At 39.3% G+C, this 24,979-nt stretch overlaps 1 protein-coding gene across 1 annotated transcript in view; it reads left to right on the forward strand.

Moving 5' to 3' along the window:
- The window catches only part of CROCC (ciliary rootlet coiled-coil, rootletin), a 143,585-nt gene that overhangs the window by 59,004 nt on the left and 59,602 nt on the right, over positions 1-24,979 (forward strand). The window contains exons 15-22 of the mRNA XM_053690918.1: positions 7,557-7,701; positions 8,734-8,880; positions 9,467-9,697; positions 10,132-10,325; positions 14,230-14,357; positions 15,944-16,113; positions 16,687-16,866; positions 19,147-19,281. Coding sequence (XP_053546893.1) covers positions 7,557-7,701; positions 8,734-8,880; positions 9,467-9,697; positions 10,132-10,325; positions 14,230-14,357; positions 15,944-16,113; positions 16,687-16,866; positions 19,147-19,281 — 1,330 coding nt within the window. The remainder of the gene's footprint in view (positions 1-7,556; positions 7,702-8,733; positions 8,881-9,466; positions 9,698-10,131; positions 10,326-14,229; positions 14,358-15,943; positions 16,114-16,686; positions 16,867-19,146; positions 19,282-24,979) is intronic.

Genomic DNA, 24,979 nt, shown 5'->3' on the forward strand with positions numbered 1-24,979 from the left:
CTTAATAAAGTGGCTGCACAGTGTATGTGGACATGTGAACATATTCTGAGTACTATGGGCTAGATTTATCAAGCTGAGGCGGACAGGGGCGCATATACGCGCCCCTGTCCGCCGCAGCTCTCCTCTGGCGGGGCGAATTTCACCCGGAAGAATTTACCATTGCACACGAGCGCTATTTTGCGCTCGCGTGCAATCCTGCCCGCGCACAGCCAATAACGTGCGGGCAGGAGCTGTCAATCTCCCCGGTGGGACTAGACTGCGGAGATTGAATTTCGCCACCCTAGTGGTGGTGAAAGGTTAGGAAAGCAGCGGTCTGATGACGGCTGCTTGTTAAATATGGCGAGCAGGTTCTCTTGTGAGAACCTACAGCCGTCAGGGCTCAAAGGCTGGCAAACGCCTTTGATAAATCGACCCCTATATGGTAGCAGTGTCTGCAGTAATGTTTAACAGTGTTACTCTGCTGCCATCTAGTGGTAAATAATGTGTACATGTGTAAATATGTATATGTGTGAGATCTGTCTTTAGACACAAGGCTCAGAGATGTGTGTATATACATATGTATAAATGATCTCCTACTCTGTCTGCAGACACAAGACTTAGAGATGTGTGTATATACATATGTATAAATGATCTCCTACTCTGTCTGCAGACACAAGACTCAGAGATGTGTGTATATACATATGTATAAATGATCTCCTACTCTGTCTGCAGACACAAGGCTCAGAGATGTGTGTATATACATATGTATAAATGATCTCCTACTCTGTCTGCAGACACAAGACTCAGAGATGTGTGTATATACATATGTATAAATGATCTCCTACTCTGTCTGCAGACACAAGACTTAGAGATGTGTGTATATACATATGTATAAATGATCTCCTACTCTGTCTGCAGACACAAGGCTCAGAGATGTGTGTGTATATACATATGTATAAATGATCTCCTACTCTGTCTGCAGACACAAGACTTAGAGATGTGTGTATATACATATGTATAAATGATCTCCTACTCTGTCTGCAGACACAAGGCTTAGAGATGTGTGTATATACATATGTATAAATGATCTCCTACTCTGTCTGCAGACACAAGACTTAGAGGTGTGTGTATATACATATGTATAAATGATCTCCTACTCTGTCTGCAGACACAAGGCTTAGAGATGTGTGTATATACATATGTATAAATGATCTCCTACTCTGTCTGCAGATACAAGACTTAGAGATGTGTGTATATACATATGTATAAATGATCTCCTACTCTGTCTGCAGACACAAGGCTCAGAGATGTGTGTATATACATATGTATAAATGATCTCCTACTCTGTCTGCAGACACAAGGCTCAGAGATGTGTGTATATACATATGTATAAATGATCTCCTACTCTGTCTGCAGACACAAGACTCAGAGATGTGTGTATATACATATGTATAAATGATCTCCTACTCTGTCTGCAGACACAAGGCTCAGAGATGTGTGTATATACATATGTATAAATGATCTCCTACTCTGTCTGCAGACACAAGGCTCAGAGGTGTGTGTATATACATATGTATAAATGATCTCCTACTCTGTCTGCAGACACAAGGCTCAGAGGTGTGTGTATATACATATGTATAAATGATCTCCTACTCTGTCTGCAGACACAAGGCTTAGAGATGTGTGTATATACATATGTATAAATGATCTCCTACTCCGTCTGCAGACACAAGGCTCAGAGATGTGTGTGTATATACATATGTATAAATGATCTCCTACTCTGTCTGCAGACACAAGGCTTAGAGATGTGTGTGTATACATATGTATAAATGATCTCCTACTCTGTCTGCAGACACAAGGCTTAGAGATGTGTGTATATACATATGTATAAATGATCTCCTACTCTGTCTGCAGACACAAGGCTCAGAGATGTGTGTATATACATATGTATAAATGATCTCCTACTCTGTCTGCAGACACAAGGCTTAGAGGTGTGTGTATATACATATGTATAAATGATCTCCTACTCTGTCTGCAGACACAAGGCTCAGAGATGTGTGTATATACATATGTATAAATGATCTCCTACTCTGTCTGCAGACACAAGGCTTAGAGATGTGTGTATATACATATGTATAAATGATCTCCTACTCTGTCTGCAGACACAAGACTTAGAGATGTGTGTATATACATATGTATAAATGATCTCCTACTCTGTCTGCAGACACAAGACTTAGAGGTGTGTGTATATACATATGTATAAATGATCTCCTACTCTGTCTGCAGACACAAGGCTCAGAGATGTGTGTATATACATATGTATAAATGATCTCCTACTCCGTCTGCAGACACAAGACTTAGAGATGTGTGTATATACATATGTATAAATGATCTCCTACTCTGTCTGCAGACACAAGACTCAGAGATGTGTGTATATACATATGTATAAATGATCTCCTTCTCTGTCTGCAGACACAAGACTCAGAGATGTGTGTATATACATATGTATAAATGATCTCCTACTCTGTCTGCAGACACAAGACTCAGAGATGTGTGTATATACATATGTATAAATGATCTCCTACTCTGTCTGCAGACACAAGGCTCAGAGATGTGTGTATATACATATGTATAAATGATCTCCTACTCTGTCTGCAGACACAAGGCTTAGAGATGTGTGTATATACATATGTATAAATGATCTCCTACTCTGTCTGCAGACACAAGGCTTAGAGATGTGTGTATATACATATGTATAAATGATCTCCTACTCTGTCTGCAGACACAAGACTCAGAGATGTGTGTATATACATATGTATAAATGATCTCCTACTCTGTCTTTAGACACAAGGCTTAGAGATGTGTGTATATACATATGTATAAATGATCTCCTACTCTGTCTGCAGACACAAGGCTCAGAGGTGTGTGTATATACATATGTATAAATGATCTCCTACTCTGTCTGCAGACACAAGACTTAGAGATGTGTGTATATACATATGTATAAATGATCTCCTACTCCGTCTGCAGACACAAGACTTAGAGATGTGTGTATATACATATGTATAAATGATCTCCTACTCTGTCTGCAGACACAAGGCTCAGAGATGTGTGTATATACATATGTATAAATGATCTCCTACTCTGTCTGCAGACACAAGGCTTAGAGGTGTGTGTGTATACATATGTATAAATGATCTCCTACTCTGTCTGCAGACACAAGGCTTAGAGATGTGTGTGTATACATATGTATAAATGATCTCCTACTCTGTCTGCAGACACAAGGCTCAGAGGTGTGTGTGTATACATATGTATAAATGATCTCCTACTCTGTCTGCAGACACAAGGCTCAGAGGTGTGTGTATATACATATGTATAAATGATCTCCTACTCTGTCTGCAGACACAAGGCTCAGAGGTGTGTGTGTATACATATGTATAAATGATCTCCTACTCTGTCTGCAGACACAAGGCTTAGAGGTGTGTGTGTATATACATATGTATAAATGATCTCCTACTCTGTCTGCAGACACAAGGCTTAGAGATGTGTGTATATACATATGTATAAATGATCTCCTACTCTGTTTGCAGACACAAGGCTCAGAGGTGTGTGTATATACATATGTATAAATGATCTCCTACTCTGTCTGCAGACACAAGGCTCAGAGATGTGTGTATATACATATGTATAAATTATCTCCTACTCTGTCTGCAGACACAAGGCTTAGAGGTGTGTGTGTATATACATATGTATAAATGATCTCCTACTCTGTCTGCAGACACAAGACTCAGAGATGTGTGTATATACATATGTATAAATGATCTCCTACTCTGTCTGCAGACACAAGGCTCAGAGATGTGTGTATATACATATGTATAAATGATCTCCTTCTCTGTCTGCAGACACAAGACTCAGAGATGTGTGTATATACATATGTATAAATGATCTCCTACTCTGTCTGCAGACACAAGACTTAGAGATGTGTGTATATACATATGTATAAATGATCTCCTACTCTGTCTGCAGACACAAGGCTCAGAGATGTGTGTATATACATATGTATAAATGATCTCCTACTCTGTCTGCAGACACAAGGCTCAGAGGTGTGTGTATATACATATGTATAAATGATCTCCTACTCTGTCTGCAGACACAAGGCTTAGAGATGTGTGTATATACATATGTATAAATGATCTCCTACTCTGTCTGCAGACACAAGGCTCAGAGGTGTGTGTATATACATATGTATAAATGATCTCCTACTCCGTCTGCAGACACAAGGCTTAGAGATGTGTGTATATACATATGTATAAATGATCTCCTACTCTGTCTGCAGACACAAGGCTCAGAGATGTGTGTGTATATACATATGTATAAATGATCTCCTACTCTGTCTGCAGACACAAGGCTTAGAGATGTGTGTATATACATATGTATAAATGATCTCCTACTCTGTCTGCAGACACAAGGCTCAGAGATGTGTGTATATACATATGTATAAATGATCTCCTACTCTGTCTGCAGACACAAGGCTCAGAGGTGTGTGTATATACATATGTATAAATGATCTCCTACTCTGTCTGCAGACACAAGGCTCAGAGGTGTGTGTGTATACATATGTATAAATGATCTCCTACTCTGTCTGCAGACACAAGGCTTAGAGGTGTGTGTGTATATACATATGTATAAATGATCTCCTACTCTGTTTGCAGACACAAGGCTCAGAGGTGTGTGTATATACATATGTATAAATGATCTCCTACTCTGTCTGCAGACACAAGGCTTAGAGATGTGTGTATATACATATGTATAAATTATCTCCTACTCTGTCTGCAGACACAAGGCTTAGAGGTGTGTGTGTATATACATATGTATAAATGATCTCCTACTCTGTCTGCAGACACAAGACTCAGAGATGTGTGTATATACATATGTATAAATGATCTCCTACTCTGTCTGCAGACACAAGGCTCAGAGATGTGTGTATATACATATGTATAAATGATCTCCTACTCTGTCTGCAGACACAAGGCTCAGAGGTGTGTGTATATACATATGTATAAATGATCTCCTACTCTGTCTGCAGACACAAGGCTTAGAGATGTGTGTATATACATATGTATAAATGATCTCCTTCTCTGTCTGCAGACACAAGACTTAGAGATGTGTGTATATACATATGTATAAATGATCTCCTTCTCTGTCTGCAGACACAAGGCTCAGAGGTGTGTGTATATACATATGTATAAATGATCTCCTACTCTGTCTGCAGACACAAGGCTTAGAGATGTGTGTGTATACATATGTATAAATGATCTCCTACTCTGTCTGCAGACACAAGGCTCAGAGGTGTGTGTGTATACATATGTATAAATGATCTCCTACTCTGTCTGCAGACACAAGGCTCAGAGGTGTGTGTATATACATATGTATAAATGATCTCCTACTCTGTCTGCAGACACAAGGCTCAGAGGTGTGTGTGTATACATATGTATAAATGATCTCCTACTCTGTCTGCAGACACAAGGCTTAGAGGTGTGTGTGTATATACATATGTATAAATGATCTCCTACTCTGTTTGCAGACACAAGGCTCAGAGGTGTGTGTATATACATATGTATAAATGATCTCCTACTCTGTCTGCAGACACAAGGCTCAGAGATGTGTGTATATACATATGTATAAATTATCTCCTACTCTGTCTGCAGACACAAGGCTTAGAGGTGTGTGTGTATATACATATGTATAAATGATCTCCTACTCTGTCTGCAGACACAAGACTCAGAGATGTGTGTATATACATATGTATAAATGATCTCCTACTCTGTCTGCAGACACAAGGCTCAGAGATGTGTGTATATACATATGTATAAATGATCTCCTACTCTGTCTGCAGACACAAGACTCAGAGATGTGTGTATATACATATGTATAAATGATCTCCTACTCTGTCTGCAGACACAAGACTTAGAGATGTGTGTATATACATATGTATAAATGATCTCCTACTCTGTCTGCAGACACAAGGCTCAGAGATGTGTGTATATACATATGTATAAATGATCTCCTACTCTGTCTGCAGACACAAGGCTCAGAGGTGTGTGTATATACATATGTATAAATGATCTCCTACTCTGTCTGCAGACACAAGGCTTAGAGATGTGTGTATATACATATGTATAAATGATCTCCTACTCTGTCTGCAGACACAAGGCTCAGAGGTGTGTGTATATACATATGTATAAATGATCTCCTACTCCGTCTGCAGACACAAGGCTTAGAGATGTGTGTATATACATATGTATAAATGATCTCCTACTCTGTCTGCAGACACAAGGCTCAGAGATGTGTGTGTATATACATATGTATAAATGATCTCCTACTCTGTCTGCAGACACAAGGCTTAGAGATGTGTGTATATACATATGTATAAATGATCTCCTACTCTGTCTGCAGACACAAGGCTCAGAGATGTGTGTATATACATATGTATAAATGATCTCCTACTCTGTCTGCAGACACAAGGCTCAGAGGTGTGTGTATATACATATGTATAAATGATCTCCTACTCTGTCTGCAGACACAAGGCTCAGAGGTGTGTGTGTATACATATGTATAAATGATCTCCTACTCTGTCTGCAGACACAAGGCTTAGAGGTGTGTGTGTATATACATATGTATAAATGATCTCCTACTCTGTTTGCAGACACAAGGCTCAGAGGTGTGTGTATATACATATGTATAAATGATCTCCTACTCTGTCTGCAGACACAAGGCTTAGAGATGTGTGTATATACATATGTATAAATTATCTCCTACTCTGTCTGCAGACACAAGGCTTAGAGGTGTGTGTGTATATACATATGTATAAATGATCTCCTACTCTGTCTGCAGACACAAGGCTCAGAGGTGTGTGTATATACATATGTATAAATGATCTCCTACTCTGTCTGCAGACACAAGGCTCAGAGGTGTGTGTATATACATATGTATAAATGATCTCCTACTCTGTCTGCAGACACAAGGCTTAGAGATGTGTGTATATACATATGTATAAATGATCTCCTTCTCTGTCTGCAGACACAAGACTTAGAGATGTGTGTATATACATATGTATAAATGATCTCCTTCTCTGTCTGCAGACACAAGGCTCAGAGGTGTGTGTATATACATATGTATAAATGATCTCCTACTCCGTCTGCAGACACAAGGCTTAGAGATGTGTGTATATACATATGTATAAATGATCTCCTACTCTGTCTGCAGACACAAGGCTCAGAGATGTGTGTATATACATATGTATAAATGATCTCCTACTCTGTCTGCAGATACAAGACTTAGAGATGTGTGTATATACATATGTATAAATGATCTCCTACTCTGTCTGCAGACACAAGACTCAGAGATGTGTGTATATACATATGTATAAATTATCTCCTACTCTGTCTGCAGACACAAGACTCAGAGATGTGTGTATATACATATGTATAAATGATCTCCTACTCTGTCTGCAGACACAAGGCTTAGAGGTGCGTACATCACATGTATATGTATCTGAGCTCTAACTCTGTCCTCAGGCACAAAGCTCAGGAGCAGATAGAGATGAAGCTTTCAGCCCTGAAGAAGGAGTTGGTGTTGGTAAAGGAATCTTTACACAAATCCACACTTGAGAAGGAGGTTTCTGAAGTTGAGAAGGCTGATATCTCACAGGCCCTATCCAAGGTGAGTTCTGTACTGCGCAGTTTTACCAGCAAACTAACAATCTATAGTGTAACCATTTGTGACACAAGCTGCAGTAATTTCGGGTATCTGCTGCTTCCCCTGGCTATGGATCTTCAGGTTCTGAATATTACATCTCTTAACCAGTGTCGGAATATTCTGTTATGGACACACTTTATAGATCATTCTGACTTTGGCTCTCTGTATATTTTTCTCTTTCTTTGAATGACCAGGTCTAGCTGTTTTATATTACAACAGTTAGTGTTTTCCTTCTGACCCATTATATCATTTTTTTCATTTTGATTTTCTGTTTGTTGATGCTAGGCCATGTACCTTAGCATTAAAGACCCCAGCTGTGCTTCTAAATCCGATATTATACCATTGCATGTAACATACTGTGGGTGAGGACCTGTGGGGTTCTATGCTGATACTTTTTATGTGGGGTCAATTGGGTATTACTAAAATCCATGCAACACTACCCAGGTCAGTTTCTCTGATGATCTGGTTTTGTATAAACTTTGGAAAGTTACAAACAGACATTGAGCAGATTAGCTTTGCTGGTGCATCCTATAAAATCAGGTTGGATCTGAGCCCCGTAACATCCATAGAGCTGCTGCAGCCAGGTTTGTGTCATACATTATCAAAGCTATGTCCTTAGCTCCCATCATATTGTAGAGGCACAGGTGCGAGACCTACAGGTTGCATCTTATACAATTCTGGTTCTGCAGGTTCTTGTAGTATTCGCAGTGTGTTCAGCAGCACAAACTACAGCTATGCAGTTGCTACACACAGTTCTGAGATCTGAGCAGCACATGTTTTACACCGGGCTCTATGAAATTCTAGTAGTACAGTTGTTGTGATCTGGATCTTGGTATTTCTGAGCTGTGCTCAGGTACTGCAGGTAGAGTGCTATAACCTACTAGAACTCCAATCACAGTAGATTGTATTAATGTTTGTTCTCTGGGTTCTAGCAGTGCAGGTGAAGAGGCTGGATCATAAGAGGTAGCCCTAATATAATTCTATTTCCTGTTTCAGGCAGAGACAAGTAGGGCAGAGCTGGAACTGATGCTGAACAGGCAGAGGACCGAGGAAACCTCACTGAGGGACGCGTTATCTAAAATGAGCGCTCTAAATGAGAGCCTGGCACAAGATAAGACCGAGCTGAACAGGTTCATATCTCAGGTAACAATCATATTGATTATGATTACATGAAAAACATGATCAAGAAAAAACGCAGGGAAAAGAACTAGACACAATATTGATAACTTTTATACCTTCATAAACAAAAATCTAAATCATTACATTTGATTTAATAAATCCCAGTGGAAGAAGGAAAACTAAAATATTATAATTTCACTATGTGATCTTGATCTCTTTTTCAAATAACCTTTGTTTAGAACCAATTTATACATATTAAGAACATCAATAATTATGACCTTCTATCTACCATCCTCCCCATATCTCAGACCAACTACGAGTTTAGTTTGTATTACACCTGCTGTAATTCTGAAAACTATACAACCACTTATTTATGTGAGTTGCAAATGAATAAAATCTGACACACACAAAAAAATTCACAGATTAATAAGCTATGTGCCATTTAACACCTAGCATTCACATTGCTTTTTTTAGGTCCCAGTTTTGCAGCCACTTACATGTAGGTTATTTCATATTGTCAGTTATATGCTGGGGTCAGTTTTTATATAAACGTACTGTGCAGTTGCTTCAGGTGAGGAATACACATTCACTAACTTAACTCTTTGTGCAGCTGGAAGACGAGCGATCCTCTCTGCAGGGACAAAAGCATGAGGTGGAGCAGGAAAAGGCCTCAATCCGGGATGAACTAGTGAGGCTGGAGCAGGAAAAGCTGGAGTTGGACACAGAGCGGTTTGGTTTGGATAACTCACTGCAGGCTATGGAGCAGACCCGTGAAAAACTTCTGCAGGAGCTGCAGTCCTTACGTAGGGAGCGGGCGCATCTGCAGGAGCAGCTGGGACAGGTGAGATGTGACGACAGCCTTCACTGTTCTTGAGGGATGCTGAGATAAAAGAAATGGGTTTTAGATGAATATGAGAGAAATGAAAACATTGCACTGGAGAGATATTGGTTGTTATCTGTAAGATAGTTTTAGCAGACTTAAATGGCAAATGGTACTTAAAGGGACAGTAAAGTCAAAACTGAACTCATGATTCAGATAGCGCAAGCAATTTTACATGACTTTCCATTTTACTTCTGATATCAAATTGACTTTGTTCTTTTGGTATCTTTGTTAAAGATTTAATGTAGATTATGCATAGAGAGAGCATAAGATGTGGAAAGAACATAGTGGACAACATGTACAGGTTGGCCTGGTTTTAAAACAGATGTGGTACAGCAGATTGAGAGTTGCCGGAGTGCAGTGTATGATGATGATCTCTTTACGCTTCCCCAAAGTTGTCACGACAGAGAAACACCCTGAGTGAGGATCTGCTGCAGAGCCGTAAGGAGGTGGAACAACAGAGCGAGAGTCTGCTCAGAGCTTCTAAAGAGAAAGAGAGTCTCATGAAGGAGAAAGGCAGCTTGGTAGTCCAGCTTACAGCGTCCGAACGAGAGAACAGAGCCCTGTCTGAGGAAATCGCTGCTCTCAGGTATACGACCACTGAGGTCGCACCTGTATGTAACGCGTAACATCACAGTGGGATCAAAATGTGTGATTGCTTTGCCCCAAACACGTCTGGTATAAAAAAAGGGATTAGATAACAGTTCAGCTGCAAATTTAACAACTAGTAGTAACAGCAAAATTCTTCAAAAGTGCTAAAAGAAAATGCTCTTATGTGTTACAGTAACCATGTGTTTAACCTCTGAATGCACCAGTTAATATACATAGTTAAACTTTGGTGACATTAAATGGACATTAAACACTAAGGGCTAGATTATGAGTGGAGCGCATGCTTGTATTACAAGCTTAAAGTAAACGCGATCGCTTGAGTGCAATTGAAGTTAAATGAACACTGTACCCAAAAATTTTCTTTCATGATTCAGATTGAGCATGAAATTTTAAGCAACTTTCTTATTTACTCCTATTATCAAATTCATTCTCTTGGTATCTTTATTTAAAATTCAAGAATGTAAGTTTAGATGCCGGCCCATTTTTGGTGAACAACCTGGGTTGTCCTTGCTGATTGGTGGATACATTCATCCACCAATAAAAAAATTGCTGTCCAGAGTACTGAACCCAAAAAAAGCATAGATGCCTTCTTTTTCAAATAAAGATAGCAAGAGAACAAAGAAAAATTGATAATAGGAGTAAATTAGAAAGTTGCTTAAAATTACATACTCTTTCTGAATTACAAAACATCATTTTTGGATTCAGTGTCCCTTTAATATGCATCCGATTAACACGATCTTAGAGCTCTGGTTAACTGTATTGCAAAACAAAAAAGTGTCACAATACACATCAAAATTACATTACAAGGTACAGTTACACTCATAATAACATAATAATTAGTCAAAAAAATATTGCACAAAAAAGTTATAAGGTCTCAGTGCATTGGACCCCTTTGCAGTTAAGTAGCTAAAAACATGAAAAATCATATTTATGCAATATTAATATTTAATAAAGTGTTTGTGTATGTAATGTAAATATTTCACGTACCAAAGTTCTGCACATAGCAGAATATTTTCTATGTATTTTAAGTATATATACTGAAAATGTGGGATCTTTCCTCTGCAAGTATAGTGCTGTATGTGTATTATGTGACACCGCTGCTACACGCTAGCGTTTAAAAAGAACAGTCCCAAATGGCCATTGCCTCTATGCTGCTTAAAGGAATGAATATCCCACTCTTACCCCCTCTCCTGCGATCGGTCCGGTCCTGGGGAAGAAGAAGGCTGTTTCCGGTGATCCCCTTCGTATCAGGTACCGCTACTTGAGCGTGCTTCTCGTTTCCTAATGCCTGTGTAGATTTCCGGACACCTCCGCCAGCCAATCCAATTCAGTCCCTCCTCAGACATCTACAGAGGGGGGTGTATGCGTCCTCTGCTCCTTGGCTTCCTATTGGGTACAGCCCGTCATGTAGTGTGGCCAAACCGGGCTCCTGGGAATAATAGGAGTTATCTCCCAAGTTACCATGCTAACTCGCTATTTGGTCAAGAGCAAATGTGAACAAACAGAGAAGTAGCGGAGCACCGGTAAAAAGTAAAATGAAAGTCTTTATTAATCCAAAACTGGTAGTAAAACAACGAAAAACAGTGATGGTATTGTCCTAATAGGAGTTTTCAAAAAAGTGGAAAACGGCACACCTTTCTTGTCTGTGTGGGGCACGGAATGCTAGACTTGCCAGGTCCACTTCAATATCCAAAAAACCAAAAAGATTCCAGCCTCAACAGTAAATGAAAAGACCTTTATTTTTCACATATAGGGTCCCAGAGCAAACATATAACGTTTCAAGCCAGTATTAGGCCCTTAGTCATGTACATGACTAAGGGCCTAATACTGGCTTGAAACTTTGTATGTTTGCTCTGGGACCCTATATGTGAAAAATAAAGGTCTTTTAATTTACTGTTGAGGCTGGAATCTTTTTTGTTTTTTTGGATATTGTCCTAATAGGAGTCAGCTCATACAGCTGACATGTTTCGGTGCATTGCCGTTATCAAAGCAGCTGTTTTTCGTTGTTTTACTACCAGTTTTGGATTAATAAAGACTTTCGTTTTACTTTTTACCGGTGCTCCGCTACTTTTCTGTTTGTTCATATATATCTATATCTATACATAATAATATGTAATATATATATATATATATATATATATATATACACATATACATATATATATATATATATATAGGTGTATATATATAGATGGTACCAAAATACCATCAGATATATGTAGAAATATGTATTTATGAATAAAAAGAACATATTCTTCTATGTGAAGAACATTGGAATGTGGAATATTCATATTTTCATGTCGGGATAGAGCACTTGAGAATTTGTGATCGGGTTTGCACGTGAGTAGGGTGTACTCTATGGGGGAATATGTTATCGCGTGCGCGATATTGTAAGTTCGGTTTTTTACACTCGTCGGGTTAGTGCACATACGAAAACAGTTTACTTTCAACTTGTAATATGAGCGCAACCTGACTTGTGCAAAAAGTTCTAGCGCAGTTAACGCTCAAGTGGGACCGTTTAATAACGCTCCACTTGTAATCTGGCCCTAAATTCATTTCATGCACCACCCTCTTATTATGGGTGTTGCCATTTTGTAACCTAGGTTACACTGCAGGTATCTGCAGGAGAGTTACTGCTCATGTGCAAACTCATCAGCACTGGAATGGAGTGGAAGCTAGACTTCAACATGGCGGTACCCAAGACTAGAGGGGAGGCAGGGGAAGCCGCAATACTATGCTTATTGGATGTATTTAGTGTTTAATGTCCCTTTAAGCTGCAGTCCCAGTTCTTTCTAGTTAAGTCACATTCCATATCCGTGAATACACCAGAAAGCTTAGCTATCTGCATTTGCTGTGTAGATCGGTTGCAGTGCACAGCTTTAGAGCTTTCTATAGGGAGTAAGAACTGGGCTAGGGCTCGATAAGCTGAGAGTGGACAGCAGCAGAAAGGAACCACATATCTTATAGATCATTAATCCAAAAGCTGGAACGGTAGATGTCTATTTTATTCACTAACTAAAGTTCTTCCACATTAGCAGAAGACTAAATCACCAGCCAGGGAAACACTTACTAGTAAAGAGAGTACAGTTACTAGTCCTCTTAAAATTAAAGGGGTTTAGAAGTCGAAACTAAACTTTCATGGTTCAGATAGAGCATTCCATGAACAAAACAAAGCATACCTAGGTAGGCTCATGCGCAGCAATCCACGACTGGTAGCTACCTGGGTATTGATGGCTACACAGACATGCCTCTTCTCATTGGCTCACCAGATTTGTTCAGCTAGCTCTCAGTAGTGCATTAACTATGTGTTTAACCTTTTTTTTTCCAGATGTTAAACACATAGATATATGCAAGCTATAGTGCAATAATAAAATACTGTAACATATTAAAGCATATACGTTTTACACATTTTTATCCCATTAGACTAGTGGAAAGGTCCATCCCTGGCAATAGGTAGATTGTGCCCCACTATAAGGTATTCATATATGGCACCATAAACCCAGCTATAGAGAGGTTTTTCCCCTAAAACCAGACTGAATGTTGCTGTTAGTGGCTGAACCTATACACTTTTTTTTGTGTCAATCCATGTATAGATTTACATTTGTGGGTGTTGCAGGAGGTGTGTGCTAGGTGCCTCTGTGTATAAAGAGAACACACATTATCTGAGTTAGTGAAGCAATAAGGGCCCCTCCCTGTTCTGCCAACACACAGGCTGGCACCAATCAGGCGGCTGCATAGAGCTTGTAACCAGGCAGCGGGGAGGGTAAACAAGCAGGTGACTCCTATAGCAACACAAGCGTTCTTGAGACCTACACGGCAGTTTACACAGGGCAAGCATGGCTATGGGATGTGTGAGGGGAACCAACTGCGGTTTGTCCCTGCAGGTCAGAGAAGGAGGCACTGGAGACGTGTTTGTTTGATGTGCAGCAGCAGCTATCCCACCTGGAGTCCCGCAAGGAGCAGGCGGAGAATGAGATCCATAGTCTGCGTCTGACAAAGGAAGCCCTGCAAGGTAACATCAGCACTCTTATATGACAATCACTTTATCCTTAAAGGGACAGTAAAGTAAAAATTAAACCTTTATGATTCGGATAGAGCATGCAATGTCAAACAACTTGCCAATTTACTTCTGTTATCAAATTTGCTTTGTCATCTTTGTATCTTTTATTGAAGAGTAAAACTATGCAGGCTCTTGAGAGCTCAGGAGTGTGCACGTGTCTTTAATACTCTATGGCAACAGTGTTTTGCAACATTATTTATAGCTTTGTTATACAATGTTGCAAAACACTGCTTCCATAGAGTACTAAAGACACATGCACACTCCTGAGCTCTTAAGAGCCTGCATAGTTTTACTCTTCAATAAAAAATACAAAGAGAACAAAGCAAATTTGATTACAGAAGTAAATTGGCAAGTTGTTTAAAATTGCATGCTCTATCCGAATCATGACAATTTAATTTTGACTTTACTGTCCCTTTAATGACTAGATGCAGTGACATAGAAGCAGTGGGTATGTCAGCTGCTGATTGGTGGATACACACATATGCCTTTTGTTATTGGCTCACCAGATGTTTTCAACAAGCTCCCAGTAGTGCATCGCTGCTCTTGAGCTGACTTTATATATGTATTTAACCCTTTGTAGTGTGTAAAAAGATAGTTCAATGCAAGTTATAGTACAATATTAAAATGTTCTAACACTTTAGATCATTATCTTTTTGCACTTTTATGTCCCTTTAATGTGTTAAATCGGTTGCCAGCGAACAGATCTTAGTACTTAATTAACAGCTGTTTTGCTCAGTAGGAATATAACTCATACAATTTCAATTCATCTTTATCAATTTTTCTTATGCTGAGGATCTAATGTCTACCCCACTAGTGTGATTTCTCTTACTGTGTTATCTGCTACTTTCTCCTGATACAGTAGGGAGAATGTATCAAGTTGCATTTGCTGCTTCTGACCCTTGCAGTGCAGGATCGCATGAGTGATCCTGCAAGCACAAGAACAGTTACCGAGAGGTGGTGGAGATAAATCACTCTCTCCTTTGGGGTGATTGACATGCCGTGCTCTCATGTGATTGGTTGCAGCTTAGTGATGCTACATTACAAGTGGTGATTGCGGGCAGAAAGGCTCTCAGCTTGAGATCTTGTCCTCCTGCTGTTCCGCCTTCTCTTATTATCTCCCAGCTGTACATATTAAGTTATTTAAGGCGTATATGGATGTTTTTTGTTTTCTGCTTTATCCATCCTTTTACTTTATTCTGCTGTTTGCCCAGTATCGTGTAGGCATTCCCCATCCCCTGCCACATTGCTTGCTTAAATCATGTGAAATGATGATTTGTACCCCAGAAGTTACTAATTCAGTTAACTTAATTAGAACTCGTCAAGCAACAATTAAATAAATACATTACTGCATCATTTGCTGCAACATACATTGTACTAAACTGAATAGAAGTTTGAATGCACCAGTTAATTACAGATAAGGCGCTGAGTTCCCACACCCAAAATCAGTTTTCCGTCAGGACCATCTTGTACAATTATGCTACAGTGAAATAGACTGAAATGTTCCTCATATTGGTTTTGACGCTATTATATTTTTACAGGGGAGGTGAGCGCTGTACGCAGGCAGATGGAGGTGGAGCTGAATAAGCTGGAGCGAGACAAGGAAGGTCTTAGCCAACAGCTGAGCCACATGGAGCACGAAGCTCAAGTCACCCTGAAGAACGAGCAGAAGTCCCATGAGGAGGATGTAGAGAGGCTATGCAGGGAGAAGGTGAGTTATACGTAGCTTCATCTGACCTCCTGCTGGCTGAACGTCACAGAGCGATTATGTACGCGTTTGTGTGCGCAAATAGCTACTTATTGAGGAGCACATGTGCCTGTGTAAAGGAAGGTCATCTCCCTTCATTATTATTATAATTTATTCTTAAGTTCCATAGTGCTGGGTAAATGAGTGCACAATAACACAGACTCTTGGTAAAATAGAATACGTAAAGCAGTCTAATAAAAGGGCAAGAGGACACCGTTGACAATCATCACATTGTCTCCTGTGGACACACATTTGACATATTAATCCTCTCGTTTTATCTTTTGGAATTTCATACAAAATGATTTTGCTTTTTTAAGAGACATTTTATTAAAATGGAAACATAATAATATTTTCTTGCTTGAGAATATGATTAGCAATGAAACTAATTTTTATCTCATTAATGTCACTAATCAAACCCTGTTCATTATACAGGTTCCCCCACTACTATAATCTATCCGCACTCCTCTCTGTCTGATCACCCATTACTCATGTTTACCCACCTTGCTGCTGTTTCTATTTCATGTGGCGCATTTGTAGGATGAACTGCGCCAGGAACTGGAGTCTGAGAAAAAAGAACTGTCGCATCGTCTAATCCAGGAGCGAGAGGAACTCCAAGCACGATACGAGACGGAGCGGGATGAAATGAGCGAGGAAATCGCAGCACTGCAGCAGGAGCGAGATGACAGCCTCCTCCAGGCTGAGAGCGAGAAACAGCAGGTGCGATACAAAGCGAATATAACACCAAGTACTCAGGGAACTGAGAAGGACCAGCTCTTTGAATATTACAGTTTGTTAGCATTTAAATATATTATTTGTTTGCCTAACCAAATGGGAGCTAAAAGCTGTCTAAATTAAAACAAATACAGCAGTATTAGTTGTGTACTTCCAATTAATGCTCATTGGCTTATAGAAACTTCATGTTCATTTTCATTGGTTGAGAAGTACCTGTCAGCCAATGAGCATTATTAGTAGGATGTACACAACTGATAATACCATATTATTTTCAATTCAATTTTAAACAGCTTTTATTACACAGTTATCATGAAAAAAAGTTTATATGGGTGATAGCAAATTATGGAGTATAATGTCCCTTTAAGTGATGGCCTTTAGAGAGATAATGTTTGGAATATTCTGACTAGGGATGTGTATTCAGATCTTTAGTTAGAAGGTCGCTCATGGCATTTGGTTCTTTATGGAGTCTGATTTTTTTCTTATGAAAGTTCTGTTCAAATCCAGATCCTAGTGTGTTGCACTGTAACAAGAGGAAATCCAGCTCCGTAAAAAGCTGAATCCTAACGAAGGATTCAAATGCACATCACTAATTCTGACACTGTTCCTTTAACAAAGCAAAAACTAAATGCGTAAAACCATGAGACGATATACTTAAAGGGACTGTAAGGAACATTTTCTGCTGTCTTCCAAAAGATGAACATATCAGCAGAATCTAATTGTTTTTAGAACACATTGTTTCCTGCAATTGTTTTTCAATGGTCAAACTCCACCCACAAATTTCCTTATTTAAAGGAACCAATCCAGACTTGAGTCTAACTGGGTTTGCCACGCCTACTGTCATTCTGTTAACAAAATCTCCATTGTTTAGCTTCAGCAGAAATAATAAGATAACAAACTGTAAATTAGACACGTGGCAGGGTTAGGCTTGTGAAAATTTCCTTGTGCTCTCAGTTTTTCAGACTTAAATTATAAGAAAAGGGGGCAAAATAAACAATGAAAATATATTGCAAAGATGTTTTACTCTGCATAATTACGCATTTTATATTAGAATCTGGAAGGACCGATAATGTAAAGCTCTCCTCTCTGGTGAGATTATTGAAGAAGCTTTATCAGCACTGTGAGGTCCTACAAGGCAAATAGTAGCTTGAGATCTGCTTATCTACTCTGCAGGCTCTTGATATGAACAAGAGTCAAACACATTGCAGTAAAATGCTAAACCCCCTCCCCAATGATTCTGCGTGTTTTATCTCCATGCCAGCGAGTTTTTGATTAAGAGGCCCTAAGGGGCCACTTCTATAAAATTCACCAGTCCAGATGTGGTTTTCCAGTCTGCCCCTCATAGAATTCTATCAAAAAATGGTCTGCTCTCCCTGCAAGTGGCGAGATGTCTCCCATATAAATAATGAGAGTTCTCTGTTATGCAAAAGTTTGCAATGGAGGACGACGTAGACAGTGAGACTCCAGCGTATGTTTTATCTTTAATATTACACCTAATACAAATCAAATTGCGCTGTTTTCAGGGCACTATACTTTAAATTCGCTGTTATTTTCGTATGCATAGGTTTTCCTTTCAGAGTATTTAGTGTTTTGAGTAGTATGATAAAATCTCGCCACCTTTTTTAATTTGTGAGAAAAACAGTGAGATCTGTTTTGTGAAAATGTTTACAGAATTACGCTGGGATTTTAGATAGAATTTCATACACACCCATGGAACGCCCATGTTCAGTTTTTAAGTACTCATACGATCTATATTGAACAATTTTGTTATGATTTTTGATGCACCTTAACAATACCTTTTTTTTTCCTCTGTGTTTTTGTGTAAATGATTAAATTACGATTTTCACTGTGCACTTTGTTGTGTCTGCATCTCCTTCCCATACGAAAATGCATTATACGTCCCTTAGTGAGACACCCTGTTTTCAGTTTAAGAGATTGGCTTTATAAAATTCCACCAGGGACATAGTAGGAATAGTGTGAGTGCTGCTGCTTTGTGAAACTATTGATCTCAGCCTCTTTTAGCCAAAGCAATATTTTTTCTTTTATGCAAATAATATACAGAACAAGGCTTCTCATTTCATGTTTGAGAAGTTTGCAAGGTTAGCGAGGCACAGATTTTTTTTTCCCTCTCTCCTTTGTTTAGTCCGGTACTAATGTAATATAATCTCACCTAAGCGTATGTTCCTTTTGCCTCCTTCTCTGAGTTGTGTTTGCACCTGTGTGGCTCACATACCTTACATTACCTTCACGTTACTTCCCAACTCTCAGGCTCTGTCACTTAAGGAAGCGGAAAAGGCATCGCTGAACGAGAAACTGAGTAACACCCAGCATAGCCTTACCAACCTCAGCCTGGAAATGGAGCGACATAAACGGGAGAATCAGCTCAGGCTGGAGCAGGAACGGGTAAGTCCAGCCTCTCCGACAGCATGATCATACAGACACCTCAGTTTAGTTTCTGCACGTTTTCCAAAGGCGAATGGATTATTTTATATCTATTATTATTATTATTATTTTTTTTTAAATCATTTTAAAATACATATCAGGTCATGAGAATTACATCTGTTATTATGAATGGAGAAAAAGCCATTAAAAAGATTAAATTTATGTCATCTTCATGTGGTTGTGACAATGTCTCAATCTTGTGCTGGGGTTTCTTACTGTGCGCTGCATAGTCCCCTTTCCTGTAATTTAAATAGATATGATACCCAAATGTTGAAACACTTGAAAGTAATGCAGCATAGCTGTAAAAACTGATTAGAAAATATCACCTGAACATCTCTATGTAAAAAAAGGAGATATTTTACCTCCTAATTTCCTATGTATGCACACCACACTGTAAAGAGGCTTTAAGCAGCAAATCAGGCTGCTTGTCCCAGGACTTGCAAAGGAGTGTGCATCTGTCATGTGCTGGCACAGTCATGTTATTTTCCTATTGAGTTTAAGGAAGTTTAATATGAAATCAAGTTAAGTGAAATATCATGCGATCACAGCAAAGCCAAAGCATTACCTCAGCACTGCTGATGCTGATTGGCTACTGTTTTTTTTTTTTTTTTTCAATTTGCAGATGGAGAGCAGCTGAAGTATAACTGTTCACAGAGCACTTACTCATGTGAGCTGAAGAAATTTCTTTCCTATGGCATGGAGAGTCCACAACATCATTCTAATTACTAGTGGGATATTCAACTCCTGGCCAGCAGGTGGAGGCAAAGAGCACCCCAGCAAAGCTGTTAAGTGTAACTTCCCTTGCCCATAATCCCCAGTCATTCTCTTTGCCTGTGTCAATGGAGGATGTGCGAAGTCGGTGTCTGAAGAATTTGCTCCTTTTAATGGGTACTTTTCCCTGCAAGCAAGGATTGGGGTCTAGCTGTGTCCAAGTCATTCTCTTTAGTAAGAGTAGTGGTGGCTTTTAGCAGTTAGAAGGCAGCAAGGTAGTCTGTGCTTTACTTCTAACATTTATGCTACCCCTATATAGAAAACCAGGGTTGGTTACTCTGTTTTTTTTTTTCTCTCCATGTCCCTGCCAGCGGTCGATTGAGGCGGAAAGACTGGGACGTGCTGTGTCTGCTCCACAGCAGAAGATCCTGGAAGGTGAGCCCGTTTATATCCTTATTTAAACCCTTCCCTTGGCAGGTATAACTGTTACTGTCATCAGGGAAAGGGAGGACTTTGAAGGGTGACCAACTGGCACCTCCATTGCCCTCTTAGATGGGTCTGGAAACCTTAGTTGGGGATATCAGTTATTTGAGCAGCTTGAATCTACCAGCATCTCCTTCAACAGGCTCCGGTTCACTCATTATTGGGTGTTTCCCTCTGACATAATTCAACTACCCTCATAGTTTTGTTTACATGTAAAAATGATACAGGGGGTTGAGGCTTTTATTTAATTGTGTGGACCTTTATAATGGCTCCTTTAGCTGGTATGTTCCTCATTTACAGCAGCAGCACCTCAGGCTTCAGTAGAGGAGGCTACCGCTGACTGTTATGCTTATATTTTTATAACATTGATGCGCGCAATTATCTGATGCTGCGGCGGCTTCTCCAGCTAGATGAGAGGAGACTACCTCCGGCCTTTTTTTAGAAAATATTCTCTGGCAGTGCTATTTTAGGCAATCGCAATAAGCGTCAATACTCTGACTGAAAGGTTTTCCCCATGAACCTGCAAGTCCCATATTACGCTCCTGACGCAGCACTCGGTTATGGCGCTTGCATAATACGGCGCTGGCTAATGCATGCTTCTTTATTAGTTAGATGCTAGATAGCGATGACCACATTTGAAGGGTTTCTCCCCTCATCTGTTATTGAGTTAATAATTTAGAGGGGTCTCGCTGGTGCACTAAGCTTCAGGTGTTTAGCTTTCTTGTCAGCTCTTTTTTATTATATGCAGCTATGTACCTTTATCCTCATATTAGAAGACCGCCATTGTGGGCGAATACTATGGCGCAGCTAGTCAGCTATGCAGTGGAGGAGCCTTGAGCATTCGCTCTGCTAGATAGGAGACGTTTGGTCTGTTTTTGTTTTCAGAGTCGTGAACGTTGGGCTCTATAAAGAATAATAGTGTTTCTTTTGTTCCAACCTTGTCTACATAGTAAGCTTCAGTGGACATACATTTCTGTTGGCAGCATTTTGGAAATAGCTTTTCTATTTCCAACTATGGGCAGTGAGGTTTGCGGTTTGAGTGCATTTTAGATGTCTTCATCATGTAATGTTAAAGTGTAAAGTGTCAGTAAACCTAAAAAATAATGTTATATAATTCTGCACATAGTGCAGAATTATATAACATTATTTTAGTGTTATCTTTATAAACCCTTTTATTCCCTTTGAATTTTTTATAAATATGTCTGTTTTTCATACCCGCTCTCTGTACTCTGCTGAGCAGGTCTGTTTTTATTAGACAGCGCATCGGGCCAGCTGTATAGTCACAGCCCGGCCCGACCGCGCCATAACACTAAGTGCATCTCGCTCCTGCTCTGTCTGACAGAGGTGGTGTCGGATTGAACCATTAATCGGGAAATTGTTGTTCCTTCTTTTTGCCCTAATCCTCCTTCTCATAAGGAACGTCTTTTGCATAACTTGGATGTTGTGCGTGCTCTAAAATTTTACTTACAAGCTACTAAAGATTTTCGACAATTTTCTGCCCTGTTTGTGGTTTTCTCTGGAAAGCATAAGGGTCAGAAGGCCTCTTCTACTACCCTTTCCCTCTGGTTCAGAAGTATGATTCGTTTTGCTTATGAGACAGCTGGACAGCAGCCTCCTGAGAGAATTACGGCTCATTCCACTAGGGCTGTCTCCTCATCCTGGGCTTTCAAAAATGAAGCTTCTGTGGAACAGATTTGCAAGACGGCAACATGGTCCTCTTTGCATACTTTTTCCAAATTTTCCAAATTTGATACTTTTGCCTCGACTGAGGCCTCTTTTGGGAGAAAGGTTCTTCAAGCGGTGGGGCCTTCTGTTTAGGTCCTCCTGCCTTGTTCTCCCTCCCTTTTCATTCCGTGTCCTCTAGCTTGGGTATTGGTTCCCACTAGTAATTGGAATGACGTCGTGGACTCTCCATGCCATAGGAAAGAAAACAAACCTGATAAATGTCTTTCTTTCCGGGCATGGAGAGTCCACGACCCCATTCTCTATTTTTAATTATAATTCGGCAGTTTTTTGAGTAAACTTCAGGCACCTCTATACCCTTGTGTTTCTTCTTTTTCCATTTTCCTTTGGCTGAATGACTGGGGATTATGGGGCCTATTTATCATGATGCGAGCGGACATGATCCGATATTGTGGATCATGCCCACTGCACATCGATAAATGCCGACAGCATACGCTCTTGGCATTTATCATTGCACCAGCAGTTCTTGTGAACTGCTGGTGCAATTCTGCCGCCAATTGGCCGCTAGCAGAGGGTGTCAATCAACCCGATCGTATTGGATCAGGTTGATCTTCGCCGATGTCTGTCCGCTGCCTCAGAGCAGGCGGACAGGTTATGGAGCAGCGGTCTTAAGACTGCTGCTACATAACTTGTGTTTCTGGCAAGCCTGAAGGCTCGCCAGAAACACGGGGCATCAAGCTCCATACGGAGCTTGATTATTAGGCCCCTATGGGGACATGAAAACCCACATTTTTTTCTTTCATGATTCAGATAGAGAATACCATTTCAAACAACTTTCCAATTTACTTCTAGTGTTTAATTTGCTTCCTTCTCTTGTTATCCTTTGCTAAAAGGTTTAGTCAAGTTCAGGAGCAGCAGAGAACCTAGGTTCTAGCTGTTGATTGATGGCTGCATATATATACCAATTGTGATTGGCTCACCCATTTGTTCAGTTAAAAAACATTAGTGCATTGCTGCTCCTTTAACAAATGATACCAAGATAATAAAACAGATTAGATAATAGAAGTAAATTAGAAAGTTGTTTAAAATTGTATTCTCTATCTGAATCATGAAAGAACATTTTTGGGTTTCATGTCCCTTTTACAGCTTTGCTGGGGTGCTCTTTGCCGCCTCCGTGCTGGCCAGGAGTTGAATATCCCACTAGTAATTGGAATGACGTCATGGACTCTCCATGCCCGGAAAGAAACAAATTATCAGTTAAGCATAAATGTTGTTTTTGAGGTAAAATATCTTCCCTTTTTACAGATGTTCAGGTGATATTTTCTTGTCAGCTGTTTAATTATGCTGCATCACTTTTAAGTGATTTCGCATATGAGTATTATGTCCCTTTAACTCTGAAAATTGTTGTTTTTCTAAATTCCACTTTTCTGTAAAGTTTCTTTAAAGTAATGGCCGTTGCCATTCTTGAACTTAAAGGGACACTCAGGTCAAATAAAATTTTCATGATTCAGATACAGCATGTAATTTTAAACAACTTTCCAATTTACTTCCATTAAAAAAAATGTGCACAGTCTTTTATATTTACACTTTTTGAGTCACCAGCTCCTACTGAGCATGTGCAAGAACTCACAGACTATACGTATATGTGTTTGTGCTTGGCTGATAGCTATCACATGGTACAGGGGGAGTGGAAATATACATAACTGAAATTTGTTAGAAAATAATCTACTACTCATTTGAAATTCAGCATAAATGCTATTGTATTGTCTTGTTATCTTGCATTTGTTGATTATGCAAATCTATTGTATTTACTGGTCCTTTAGGTTTTTACCTTATCTCACTGTCTTGCTGCAAACAATTAGGGACAGATATGAAACAGGTAGTAAAATAAACTATACAAATAATGTTGAGTGGGTTTCCATGCAGCCTTATTTACACAAACTACTTTACTGCCTGGTTTATATATATTTCACTAATTGTTCTCAGCAGAAGACCGAGATAACTAGAAAACTAGTTCAAAAATGGCAGCGCCCATAACTTTATAGAAACTAAACTTTTACATTTATATCGTCGATATTTAAACAACCAATATTATACAGCCACATAATATTCTAAGCCTCATCTTTGCTTTGAATATATCATTATGTCTAGTATGTATTTACTGTTTCATTTCTTTTTAAAGGGTTCAGGAAAGTAAAAATCAAACATGGTTCCGATAGAACATGCAGGTTTAAAAGCATTTCCAATTTACTTTATTCTTTTAGTATCATTTGTTGAAGCACATCTCTACATAGGCTCAAGAGGGTGCACGTGTCTTGAGCACAGTAAGGCAGCAGTGTTTACAATAACATTTGTAACAATGTATAGTGCACAAGTAACATGCACAACCCTAAGCCTACCTAGGTATGCCTTAGGGAAAAACTTCAAAAAGGATACTAAGAGATTGAAAACAATTTAAAGGGACATGAAAATTTTAAAAAAAGTTTCCAATTTGCTTTTTGTATCAAATTTGCTTTGTTCTCATGTTATTCTTTGTTGAAGCGATATCTATATTGGTATAGGTATTCTTGCTCCAGAATCTCCCTTTAAACTGATACAAAAGTAAAAAATAACTGGTTCAGCAGGTGTGTTTAACTAGTGCAGTAGGGCATTGCTGCTCTGGAGCACTTTTTCAGGGGTTAAATAAAGTTAGATGCAATAATAAAATGCTCTAACGCACAAGATTTTATGTCCATTTAAATGATGTATTTAGCTTGTGTGTGCATGAATAAAACATGAATTG

This window comes from Bombina bombina, chromosome 8 (assembly GCF_027579735.1).
Source record: "Bombina bombina isolate aBomBom1 chromosome 8, aBomBom1.pri, whole genome shotgun sequence".
Taxonomy (NCBI): Eukaryota; Metazoa; Chordata; class Amphibia; order Anura; family Bombinatoridae; genus Bombina; species Bombina bombina.